The following is a 13,893-nucleotide window of genomic DNA, read 5'->3' on the forward strand; positions in this document are numbered from 1 at the left end:
TTGAACAGAATATTCAATAAACAGTTCATACTTAGAAGTACAAAAGTGAAAGAATACATAATGCAACCAAGCATGATTTTATTTATCACATTTACATATAAAAATGGCATAAGACATTCCTTACCGAAGCATACTCTCTAGCAATATTTTCAAAACATAACTTCCACAATTCTACGTTTATAACACTGATTTCAGTTAAAAAATCTAACTCAAATCTCAACACCATACTACCCAACTAGAAACTACAATGTTTATATAACCCAGTAATATAGTCATTACTTTGTGTAAAAACAACACAGTTTCAATAACTGTGTATGAAAGAGTTGCTTTATTGTATATTATTGAGGATGGTGCTGCTGAAAATGTAGATGGGAATTAATTTGCTTTTAAAATATCCATTGCAAACAAACGTTGAAACAAATACTTAGGAAAGAAAAACTTATTGTAAAAACTGATTCACCCTTACCTTTAAGTAAGACATAATCCCTTCTATTAGATCTAATATTAACATAAAAATGTAATTTTTGAGTGATCTCTTTCTGTATAGAATAGAATACATGCATCAAGCAACTAATGAATCAGAAAAATGAACTTCGAGATGCTCATTTTCTAATACTGTTAAAAATTACTGGTTACCTAATGAGAATTAGGAAATACTAAAGAATGATTAGCTAGGCTTATTATTAATACTTACTTCATTCTCCTCTCAAAAGTTTTATATCTGTATTTATATCTGTATCCGAACAACACTTACTAATAAGAACTTATTACTGATACATCAAAACTCTTTCATTTTCCTCATAAGAGAATCAGGATTAGGACTTGCTGGTCAACACAGTCCCATTATTCAGTTCTCGGGACAGATATGAAGAGACACAACAGGATTGGAATAGGACTCCGTATAGCTGAATAAATATCACTACTCAGTTGAATACACCCTGGAATAATCCATACTCAGCCTTGTGTGCATCAGTATTCCTCTGCAGTAATTCACAGTAAAAGAGGAGAAAAAAATTCCACTGTTATGGAATAGGCATCCATAACAACAGTAATAATGGATTTAGCATTACAAGAGGAGTGTGTGTATTTTTGAGTCAGTTTGATTCCTACTTAGATTAGATTTCTTGGCAAGGTTTTCCAGAAGTGCCTCCTTCCAAGGGGCTGAGAGAGCATGATTGGTCCAAGCAAGGTAAACTAGCTGGTTTCATGTCTAAGGTAGGACTAGAACTCATGACCTCCTGGTTTCTAACTGATGCCTTACTGACTCTTTCAGTATAAATTAGCACACTAAAAACTGACACAAGTAAAAAATATATAGTTACGTCAATTTGTAATGAATTGGAATCTTCACATAGCAACCCAGTCAAAAGAAACATTTAATCTGCTCTTATTATTTGAGAAAATGTATTTGTTTTAATGCAATCTTGTATTCTAACAATCATTCTCCCCCCCCCCTTTTTTTCCCCCCTTTGCTCGTTGTTCTTTCATTCCATTTTTGGCCAAATGCAGAAGTTTAGGGACCTTGAAATTCCCAAGTCCTTAAATATGTACATTCTCCTCTATTATTACATCTCAATAAGTAGGAGGTTTGTACTATCTACATCTGCAGGTAGTCTTTGACTTACAACCATTAGCTTACCTTGGTAACTGTTCAAAGTTACTACACTGAAAAAAGTGACTTACAATCAGTTCCCACACGTACAACAGTCACAGTATCCCCATGATGGCATGTTTGGGCGCTTGGCGTGTATTTACAAAGATTGCTGAATCCCAAGGTTATGTGATCACCATTTGTGACTTTCCCAACTGGCTTCCAGCAATGAAAGTCAATGGAGGAAGTTAGATTCATTTAATAACCATGTGATTTATTTAACAACTGCAGTGATCGATTCACAACCATGACAAAAAAGGCCATAAAATCAAGTGGAACTCACTTAATAACCATCTTGCTTAGCAACAGAAATTCTGGTCCTAATTGTGATAATAAGTAAAGGACTGTATTGCAACAGGGACCTATTTCTAAGCACCTAAATGCCTGAAGACATTCAATTCTATCTGGAAAATACACATGGAATTTGTCTCTGAAAATGGACTAACATACATATAACCCCACAGGCACATCAAAGGATTAAAATATATTTTTAAAAAACCAGAAGATTAACAAACTGACCTGCTTTGTTGGGTATTTGTTCAGCAGGGCTAAAAATAAGGCATAACATCTGGAGCAATCTGCCAAAGCTGCACAGCAGTCGTTGAAGGAAGAAAGTTTGCTGCACGTTTGAAACAATAATATAGATTAGGTTTTCTTTTATGATTTCCAATTCCAGTATAATGTAAGTATTTTGTTTTGGTTTTAAACATTATTCATAGTACAAAATGAAAAGACCAGCATTCTCTATTTTTGTACAGTTCAATAGAAATAACAATTAGAGAAACAAGTGGCAATGGCTTTGATGACTTAAAAAAATCAATTCTATCACAAGGAATAATGACAATCAAAAGCTTAACTTAAGTTGCTACAGTAGTAGAAGAAATCCCTCTACTGCAGGGGTCCCCAACCACCGGTCCGCGGAACAACTCCTACCGGGCCGCTGGTTGCTTGGCGCCATCTTTTTTTGACAAAAAACTGCTTCCGGTGAGCTTTTCCGGGTAGAAAGCTCACCGGAAGCACTTTTTCATCAAAAGATGGCGGCGCTAGCGCTTCCAGTGAGCTTTTCCGGTAGAAAGCCATATCTACCCGGAAAAGCTCACGAGCGCTGCGCCGCCATCTTTTGATGAAAAAGTGCTTCCGTGAGGTCACCCAAAGCACTTTTTCATCAAAAAAAGATGGCGGCGCCCACCTGATGCTGGTACCGGGCCGCGGCGCCCAGCTAATGCCGGTACCGGGCCGCGGCATAAAAAAGGTTGGGGATCACTGCTCTACTGTTTCTGTGAGTCCCACTATGATTTCTTGCAAACACAAACATCTTCAAGCACCTCAACAAGAAAGACAAAGCGGCAGCAACCAAGGATAATGCAGCAGCAAATAACATGAAGTACTAATAAAGGAGAACATTTGTAGCTCAGGGTTGAGATCCTTGGTCCTCTGAGCTTGGTTGTTTTCTTGCAGACGTTTCATTACCCAAACTAGGTAACATCACTAGTGAACTGAAGATGTTACCTAGTTTGGATAATGAAATGTCTGCAAGAACAACCAAGCTCAGAGAGCACCAAGGACCCCACGTACAGGAAGTGGCTACTGGAAAGCAAAGTGGTATTTTTATGAGAAGGAAGAAAAGACATATAACAACACCAGTGACAGAGAAACAAAGATGGCAAGTCCTGAGGCCCTCAGCTGATGTCAAGAGGACCTTGTCCTGTTTCACTGAACCGTTTAATTATGGATAACAGAAGAAGAAAAATCAATGTATTATTGTATTCAGCCTTAAATGCTGCCTGCTGCCATTGGCCACTATTACAGGAGACAGATTTCCTCTTATTTAATATAATGGCATTCTTTTTCTGAAGGAATCATACAGGGGTTGGAATATAAGAAGTTTTCTGTGTTAAACAAGCAATGCTGCTAATTCATTCCTATGGGGATGTTTTTGATGATCTTTGCTTTAGAGCAGGGGTGAATAAATTAGTAACCAGAGGCCATATCTATTGGTTGCTTGCACATACATACATACATACGTACATACATTCAAATGCACCTTCACATACATAGAGACACAGTAGCATTCAGCGTAAGTTCTTTTGGGGAGTAGGCAGAACTTAATCCTTTCCCAATAAACCAACTCAAAATTAGTACTGCATCCTATCTAGCAGTGAAAAGCAACAATATTTAAAAGGGACAATGGAAGAAGTCTTATGCTCTTCATGCCTAATGATTTTTGAGGCCAATTTCTGTTATGCTTATTGCTAAAATCATTTTTAAAAAATCCACAATCTCGAGCCCGGTTGCTATAAAGGAGGAAGCAACAGCGTTTCTTCCTCCCCTCTAATAGCCATCCTAAGGCAGGTTACAGCATTAGAAGCAAGGAATAATCCTTTCCCACACACATTGTCTGCTGGCTGGGTAAGGGAGAGAAGTACTAACACTCTTACGGAAACCACAAGTCAAAACAGATAATGTACTCAAGGGCACCCAGCAGCCTGTGGGTGGTCTACTTGTATTTAGATTGCAGAAAATTTGTGTTTTCTTATTCAAAAAAGTGAGCCAAAACAATCATTCAGGAATTAAATGCTACACTGATCCAAAGTATTTCAACAGAAATATAAACAGTATCTCCATGGAAGCAACCACTTCAATAGATAATGAGGTGGTTGCTGAAGAGTCAAAAAAGATCTACATTGTATTTTTTTTTTAATAGTGAGGGTTACCTAAATATTCTGGCCACATTGATACATATATCCTTGTCACTCATACGTTTCTCCAATGTGAGGCAGAGCTCTGGAATTGCTCCATACTCAAGGAATTTGCACCGTGACTGAAGTAAGTCTACTAAGTTTCGTAAAGTGGCAGTGAGCTAGAGAAAATAAATTTAAATATGAATTAAACAAACACAGTAAACATAATTTTGTTAGGAGTATTGGACATTTTTGAAAATGTAACTAAATTTTGTACAGCCTTTCTCTGATAGCAGTAGTGTGAAACTCAGTGGAAAATTTAAAATAGTGTGGGTTATTTAAACTTCACGATATGAAACAATGATACAGGCTTGATTGTTAAAAACAGATCTACTTGTAAGTCACTTTTTATCTGAAAGAACTTTAATCATTGCTTGTAGCGGCTTCTATTTTATTTATCAAATTTATATAGTTGCCCTTCTTACAAGTGACTCTCAGTGGAGTAGAAGAAAAAAAAACCAATAGTTTACAAATAATAGGAACAATTATTATTATTGATGTTAAAAATTATAAAACAGAGCTAAAACAAATCATGGGTGAAGGGATTATAATGGGAGAGCCATCTTACTGCCAGTAGTTTGCCAGTTCTCAGCTTGATGGCACAACCAGTTCTTGAGAGCCCTTTAGAAAGTCAGAAGTGATGGTGTCAGCTTAACTCAGAGGAGGAGATATTTCACAACGGAGGTGCCATATCCAAGAAGGCCAGCTCCACGAAGAGAAAGGGCGTTGGTACTTACCTGACACGCCTGTTCTCTTTGAGCTGTGAAGAGCATCCAGTAGTGGGAGGTGCTTCAGTCTCTGCTTGTCTAGGCTGGGCTTAATTTGCGGAATGCTCCTCCTCCTCCATGGGACTCCTCCCCAGCATCCCCCAGTTTTGGCGAAGAGAGAAACAAACATTTGCAGAAACTGGACCATGTGGCATTATAGATGAGAGTTGTTGAGGGGCGTCTGGCAGCTTGGATGGTGGCAATAACTGTTGGAAAACTTTTCGCTCTTCAGATGACTCCGCTCAACCTCCAGACGGTCAGGTGCAACCATTGAGGGTCCGGATATTGAAGGGGTCCCTGGGTTAACAAGACCCTGTCTGGCAGAATTCTCCATGGTGGTGATACGGACAGACTGCGGAGGTCTGCAAACCACGACTGTCTGGGCCAGTAGGGAGCTACCAGAAGCAGCTCCGCCCTCTTGTCGAACAGCTTCTGGATGACCTTGGGGATCAGTGGAAGTGGCGGGAATGCGTACAGAAGCCTCAGGGGCCAACGGCAATGGAGCACATTGAAATTCTCCGCTCCTTGCGAGGGGTATCTGGAAAGAAATCTCAAGAGCTGAGCATTGAGTGGGGAAGTGAACAGGTCCATCACTGGCTGCCCAAATGTCCTGACCGCCTCTTGAAAGGGGGTTGGATGGAGGCGCCACTCCGATTGATCTATTGTGGCCCTGCTTAGCCAATCTGTGTATTCGACAGTCCCAAAATGTGTTCTGCTCTGATGGAAATCAGGTTGCTCTCTGCCCAACGACACAAGCGCTCTGCTTCTCGTATGAGGTGTTTTGACCCTTGTTTGTTTATGTGAGTTTTCGCGGTCACATTGTCGGTCAATATTAATATGTGTTATTAATTGGGTACCTGTGGAAGGAAGCTGCGGAGAGCCAGGTGTACTGCTCGAAACTCCAGCCAGTTTATGCTGCATGACTGTTCTATGGAGGACCAGCGTGTGAGTGATTGAAAGTGAGCTCCCCATCCAAACAGGCTGGCATCGGTGGTGATGGTAAGTCTGTGGGGCTCTTTTAATAGACAACCTTTGTTTATGGCTGGTCTGGTCTACCAGAGGAGAGAGATGAGGACCTGTGATGGAACCTTGACCTTTTATTTGGAGTTGCTTCGGCCAGATCGCTGGTATGGGAGCAGGAACCACTAGAGGGATCTAGTGTGGAGACGGGCCCAAGGAATAATAGATATACATGAGATCATCTTGCCTAACAATTTTGATAGATCAGCTAGGGACACCCTCTTATGAACCCTGATCTCCTTAACTAATTGAAGAATGCTGTTTTGACTATCTGGTGACAGGAAAACTTTGCCTTCCACTGTCCCCAGATGAATTAATCGAGTCGAAGGTGTTATATGACTCTTTTCCCAATTGACTGAGAACCCGTGTAGTCGTAGGGATTGTAATGTAGTCTGAGTATCTATGACTGCTTGATGAACAGAAGACGACAAAATTAAGATATCATCAAGGTAACACTGCAGTTGTATGGGGACACCTCAGAGATGAGCAGCGAGGGCTGCGAGAACCTTTGTGAAGGTCCTGGGGACAGATGCTAGTCCGAAAGGAAGAGCCACATATTTGAAATGGAAATTATTATAACAGAATCGTAAAAATTTATAGTGGGAAGGCCGAATGGGAATATGTAAGTACGCCTCCGTCAGATCTATGGATGTAAGGACGTCACCTTTTCTGATGCCAAGTAAGATAGATTGCAGGGTATGCATTTTAAATTTGCAATACACCAAAAATTGATTAAGATGTTTCAAATCCAAGATTGCTCTCCACCCCCCTGAACTTTTGGGAACAACAAAAAGATGTGAATAGAAACCTCGCCCTCGTTGTTCAGTAGCTACTGGTTGGATGGCTCGTAAGTCCAGTAGATGCTGAATAGCTGTTTCCATAAGATTTCGTTTAACCAAATCTCTGGAAAGAGGACACGACATAAAGAAGTCTGGGGGAGTGGACTGAAACTCTAGCGCAAGGCCGAATCTGATTGTGACCCAGGAATCAGACGTTGAGGAGTCCCATTGGTCCATGAATAATTTAAGGCGGCCGCCAATGGGAGCCGGGTCCATGGGGTTATCTTGGACGCCGGAAAGATCTATTCCCCGCTCCTCGGAAGGATCTCTTGGATTGGCCATCCCTTCGGTTCCTATCCCCAAAGTCTGACTTCTCTGGCTGTTGCCCTGGTTGGAAAGGTGGGGAGGGTCTCTGGTATCTGGTTGAGAATGGTCCCTGATAAAAGTGCCGAAAGGATCCCCTCCGAAAGGACTGAGGGTTTCTAGGGTCTGACTTCCGAAAAAGGGAAGGTAAAATTTTCTTTTTGTTTCAAGTCTCGATAAGTAGCAGATCGAGGGAAGGGCCAAACAGTCTGTCTCCTGCAAGAGGAGAGCTTGCATGTATGCTTAATATCTTCTTGCCAATTCTTTAACCATAGCAAGCGTCGCGCTGTGCCATGTGAAAACTCTGGCTCTGGCTGAAAACTTAACTGCATGAAAGGTTGTGTCAGCTGAGAATTCAGTGGCTGCTATAAGCTTTGCAATGTCTTGGTGTGCTCTAATGTTAGAATTGGGGACATGCTCCCGTAATAGCTGGAGCCATCTAAGGGAAGAACAGGTAAAGAAGGAAGCAGCCGTGGCCGCTCTGATGGCCCACACATCAGACTGATGGGCCCTGCATAGGGCTAGCTCGGCCCATTTTTCCTCCGGCTTTAATGCCTCCAGCGCCTCAGTGGGAATGGAGGACGAGGACGCTAATCCCACAATGGGTTCGTCTACCTCGGGAGTATTCAACAATTTTAAGAAATCTAGGGCCAAATTAAAGAATTTGCTGTCGTAACCCGTGGGGGCTGGGTACACTGCTGCAGAAGCCCACTGTTTCTGTACCAGGTCCGCAAACATGTGAGGGACTGGAATTATGTCTGTCTCGACTAGAGGTTGGTTGAAGATGAGATCCTCTGGTCCCTCGTCTGACGGAGTTGAAATGGTAGAAGGGACCGGCTTGTCCAGGCGCGCAATGTTTATGGCCTTAAATAAGAGTGATTTGAAAAGTTGTGGCCGGAATAGGCCTGTAAATACTGGTTGGTCGGGAACAAGCCCCTCATCCTCAGACATCCCCCCCCTTTTTTTTTAAAATAAATTTTATTAATTTTTAAAAGCATACAAAACATACAAGATAAACATAAAACCTTTTTTCTAAAAATTTCTAAAAATTATTTGAAAGTTTTACAACATTAACACATTTCCTTACAATCACATATTTTCCCTTTCTAACTTGCTTTATTTTCTTCTATCTTTCTCTCCATTGTCCTTTTCTAACCTTTCTCCAAGGTTTTATTAGCTCATTCAAACATAAACACATAAGAACACAAAACATATAAACATAAAAAAAAAAACATCTTTTCTGAAAGTTGCTTAATCCCGGGTCAAAACCCTTTGCACAGACACCAACTCAAATTCATATTCATTTTATATGCCATTCCATATCAATATTACCATTTTCAATTTTTTATATAGCTTCTTCTCTCTCTTAGATTCTCTTAATTTTATTTTATTTATCTCATCTCAATTCAAATCATAATATTTATTATTCTTTGTCTGTTTATTTCCAGCTATCGATTTATCTTTCTTCTTTAAAAAAGCTTCTCCTGTACACTAATTGGAGTATGACGCCTTTACCTCTTTCCCCTACATTTATAATACTTAATATAAAATACCTAACTTACATTGGGATTCTATTTGGTACATTCTAAAATTATACAATATTATCAATACCAATACTAATCTATTCATTAATATTCATATTCTTTTATATCATAAACACTTAGCACATTACTTTTCAATTAATTAACATACTTTTGTGGGAGCACCTACTTTCCATAATTATTCCCCCCCACATCACATATTTTAAATCATTATTTCATTAAGGTATTCCTGCTTCTCCTACTTCAAATCTCTCCTTTCAAAAAAAAAAAATTCCCACTGAAATAACACAATCTAATTAATATTGACATTCATTTATATCTTTCTCTCCAACTCCTTTATATCTTAACCATTTTATCCATTTCAATTAAATAACATGCCTTTTGGGAATACTTATATTTTCCACAATTAATTCCCCCCCCCCATCATATCTCAAATCCTTATTTCATAAAATGTTCCCCTTTTCTTAAGACAAGTTTCACTAAGTTATATTAAACATTTTATCACACTTTAAATTACACATTATTTCCAACTTTCTAAAATTATTTCTAAATACAAATATAAAAAACAATCTTATGTACCTCTAGAATCCCTTTATCAATAAAGCTTACCCATTATCTCTAAAAAACTTTTGTTTCTTTACATCTTGCTCTCTACTATTGAGGCTTCTCATCCCCTTTCTCCCTTGCTTATTCTTCTCTCTGTCCTCTTTACCCCTTTGCCTCTCCACCTCCCTTTTTCTCTGCTTTCCTCCTTTCTGTTGTCTTCTAACATAATATCTCTTTTTCATCTTGTTTTTCTCTTTTTTGATTGCTTTTATAGGTCTTAAAGTCTCTTTTTCCTTTTTCTCTTTCTCCTTTCCTTCCCCAGCCAAAGTCACTTGTTCATCAAAAATGGCTTCTTCTTTGTCCCAGTCGTCCTGTTGTCCATTCAATTTTACATAAGTGTAGACCGCCATTTCTAAATACCGAAAAAGAGTATCAAAAACATCCTTCCCTTCCTGCTTTTCTTTCTCATATTTTTGATATAAAAGTTTCAATCTGTCCACAAGTAATGCCATTATAAAGAGAAAAAGTTTTCCCAAGCAACCACCCAAGTGCTTTTAATCAGAGATAATTCTCAAAAGTGGTAAAATCACCAAGCAATCCAAATAGGTTAATTCTTTTAAGCACTTTCTCCTTCACTTTCTCTTTCTGGGATTGGAGTTTGATCACAAAGTTCCATTTAATATATATCTTTCAGAAGCCTTGTTAGTATTTATAGCTCTTTAAAAATCCAGGCAGTCTTCTCCTTATTTTCAAATTCTAATCCAATTTTTCCCTCTCCCTTCCCACTCACAGCAAAAAAAAATTTTTTAAAGTCTTTTTAAAAAAAGAACCATTCAGAAATCCTTATCTCTTCAGTATTTAATTACCTAGATTTTCAGATTTCTCTTGTTATTCCATCTGCTGTCACGTTACGAAGGAGTGAAGAAAAAAAAAAACGTTCCCTTTTAGAATTCTGTGCGCCGCTTGTAACTCTCTCTGGAAACAATGTAGCAACTTCTCCGTAGCAATTTTCAAGCCCCAGGAAACTTTCTTATCCCTTGGCAACTTTATCCCGGTCCAGAAACAACTCTCACAATTTCTCCGATTTTCTTCCTCCTGCACAATCTTATCCGTTTGCAGGTTTCTTCATGGCGGCCATTGCTGACCGCCGTTCCTCCACCTCGGGAAAAGGGGGTTTTGCTGGCTGGGGAGGGGGTCTGCGACACCCCTTGCCCCCTTTCCAGGTCCCCCCTATCTTCAGCTGCCCCTGCAGGGCAGCTATATCCCCCAGATCCAAACGGATCGGGGGAACCTTGGCAGTGAGCTCAGCAGGGATCGCGCTGGATCGCAAATCCCTGCCGAAGCCTCGCAAACCGGAAGCCAGACATCCCCCTTTCTAACGGGTCCGCTTCTGACATGGCCAGGTCAGTATCATGTATTGATTCTGATCCACTCTGTTCCATCTGATCAATGTGTTCCACCTCTTCCGCCTCCTCCTCCTGTTCCTCCTCCTGCAGCCCCTGGAGGAGCAGAAGACCCCCTTGAAACTGTACCTGGGTATAGTGTTGCTCCGACCTGGCCAATGATCGAACTGATTGCGAATCATACTCAGTGGGTGCAGGATGATCCCTGGTCAGAACCGCATGTTGCAGGCCTGCTGTGATTCCCTGACGGATAGCTGTCCCCATCCAGGTCTTCATTCACTCTGGCACTTCGTCTAGAAGAGATTGTTCCTGTCGAAGACCGGCAGCTGTTGATGTGAACGTCGCTTCAGGTATCCTTCGCATGATTGGTGATTGAGTTGACTGAGCCTGTTGAGTCTGGGGAGCCACGCTGCGCCTGGATGAGAGGGAGAGATCTAGTGGGGGAGGGAGGGAAGAGGAGGACAGCTCTGGACTGTGGGGTGAGGAAGCTTGAGAGGTCCTGTGTGCTTCCCGTGTGCACTTATCTATTTGTTTTTCCAGTGCTTTTTGTCGCCTGTTGGCGTCTTTTTCTGATGCCTTAGAAGTCCCTTTTTTTTTGCTTAGGATTGTGTTGAGATTTAGACTTGCCCCTTGAAGTTGAGGTGTGTGAACCACTACCCCCTGCCATTTTGATTATAGAATTAACAGTACGCTTGTTATTTAACGCTATATTGTGTAGGTGGTTGGCGTGCCCAGGGACCTGACCAAGGATGGACATGGTGCCCTGAAATCAAATCCCCCCCTTTTTTATATGAATATGAATATCTGTTTCAAAATTGAATCGTATCTCAATAATAATAATTTATTATTGTTATGATATTACTAGTATTATTATATTGTTATGATTATTATGATTATATTAATATTATAGTTATTATTAATATTATCAGTGCATATATGTATGCAAATATATATATAGCGCAAAATTGGATGTCCCAATCAGCCAAATTGAGAATGCCTAGCAGGCCAAATTATCACTCACAGGCCTTCAACAGCTTCCCTGCACAGGTGGACACTGGCCTAGGTGCTCGCTGTTGTGCCGCTGGATAGGGAGAACTGTGAGGGTTAAGCCAACAAGAATTAACAATGGCCTCAAATATGGTTAAAAACGAGGTTGTGATGATTCCTCAGGGTATTTTGAGTAAAAAAAAACCTTAATCTGGAATAAGGATTACCTCACACAGTCTACTGAATTTGTACTCAGCACGGCCACGCGGTCCCCTTACAGCAAAAATGGCGACCAGCCATTATTTTGACATGCGCGCCAGCAGCAATCTCCCGCTGTGAAAAGAGATAAGCTCCAATAGCTTTCCCTTAGGGCTAAACTGGCTGGGAGGGGTGAAAACAACCAGGCGATTACACCTCCACCCCTAAACAGCGTTTTTGGGGGAAAAAACTTTGATACGACTTGGGAGAGAGTGAGAGAGAAAAGCCATGCTGTTTGTATGTTAAAACGGTGCAGCTATCGCTATGGCAAGGGTAGGGCTAGTGGGGGAGGGCGGAACGAAACCGAAGCCTCCCTGCGCTTAGGAGTGCAAGAAGCGCTTCCTGATAATGCGATCCCCGACGGCCAGGTGTCAAAGGCAGCGTCGGTAGATTGATGAGCAATTGTTAGAAGAACCTGAAAGATGAAATTGACTGTCTTCAAACCTGAACAAGAATTCTCCTGTTTCGGCCAAGGAGTAATGAAAAGCACTGCCTATCTCTCAAGAGGCTGAGCCAAAAACTGGGGAACGTTGGGGAGGAGTCCCGTGGAGGAGGAGGAGCATTCCGCAAATTAACCCCAGTCTAGACAAGCAGAGACTGAAGCACCTCCCACTACTGGATGCTCTGAACAGCTCGTGGGAGAACAAACATCATGAAACGTCACGTAACAGCAATGTGACAGCGAGTTTGACACCTGTATTATAGATCTAGAACTATTAAGTTAAAGCGCCTGCTGCACCTTAGATTGCTTTAGCTAATTCAGAAAAGCTCACCAGGGTAGCACAAGGTTAGAACTGAAATAATATAGTTGACTAGACTGAAAATTTGGAAAACATCTCAGAATAAAAGTAGTAACAAACCACTTCCACAATACTGTTAAGAAAAAAAAAACGTGGACAGTCCTCCAAGAGTCAAACCAGGGAACACTATTAGAAAGTTTGAACCTTTTTTGTTGAAATAAATTGAAATAAGTGAATAATTGAAATAAAAATCTAATTCTGACCTGGACCAAGAGATGTCCTGAACTGGAAAATCGAGTATCATCTTCATTAATTTCATTAATCATTCTCATTACTTGCAGCAGGATTTCAATAGCTCCCTTGTTGACCATTTCATTAATGAGGCTCCCATTGCCAGAAATAAATTTTATAGCACCAGTGCAATAAAGAAAAGCTTCAGTGTTTGTTTGCAAGTCTTCTGTTCTCAGAATCTCAAGCAGAGAATCTATAGTAAAAAAATTACATGATGTGAATCTTCATCTCTAGTGCAATTTTTTTGCTCCCGCAGAATGAGGTTTACTTCATCCAAGCCCCCTCTTTTTTAAAAGGAACTGTCAAATAAATTAATAATAACTTCTCTAACTAAGCTGCCACTGAGTGACCATGAATGAGTTGGGCAGCCATATAAAGTTTCCAAATTAATTAATTACTGATTATTGTACAGAAACTTACCATAGAATTTGTAATATAGCAATCAATATAAAATGGATCAAATAAATAATTCTGCACTGTTATTTATTTATAGTACTTTGAAATAAAAGCATTCAATGGGACTGCAAAGACAGTTGCTCAAGATTAATTTACTAGCTGCCATCCCAATAATTCAGATAAGGGATAAGGAAGAGAAAAAGCTGAGGAGATTTGTTAAAGAGAAGGAAATTGCAATAGTGGAGCTTACATTTATACAAGCTATTTCTGGCTATTTTTCCCCCATTGAAACTATGTTAGCATATTCCAAATCCAAGGCCTGGATTGAACATTCTCCCAAGCCCAGGAACATTTTTGATGAGAGCAAAGCAATGGAAATTTCCTTTTTGCAAATACAGCCCTCAGTGATT

The 13,893-nt window shown here is 40.3% G+C and overlaps 1 protein-coding gene across 4 annotated transcripts in view; it reads right to left on the reverse strand.

Annotated features, from left to right (window-relative positions):
- The window catches only part of ARMC2 (armadillo repeat containing 2), a 52,103-nt gene that overhangs the window by 6,468 nt on the left and 31,742 nt on the right, over positions 1-13,893 (reverse strand). For all 4 annotated transcript variants that reach the window (XM_087942476.1, XM_087942478.1, XM_087942479.1 and 1 more), the window contains 3 exons: positions 13,060-13,280; positions 4,366-4,511; positions 2,171-2,270 (listed from right to left, as the gene is read on the reverse strand). In XM_087942476.1, coding sequence (XP_087798602.1) covers positions 2,171-2,270; positions 4,366-4,511; positions 13,060-13,280 — 467 coding nt within the window. The remainder of the gene's footprint in view (positions 1-2,170; positions 2,271-4,365; positions 4,512-13,059; positions 13,281-13,893) is intronic.

The sequence above is a fragment of the Notechis scutatus genome, chromosome 1 (assembly GCF_049901735.1).
Source record: "Notechis scutatus isolate UNSWTSFEM ecotype Mainland chromosome 1, rNotScu1.2, whole genome shotgun sequence".
NCBI lineage: Eukaryota > Metazoa > Chordata > Lepidosauria > Squamata > Elapidae > Notechis > Notechis scutatus.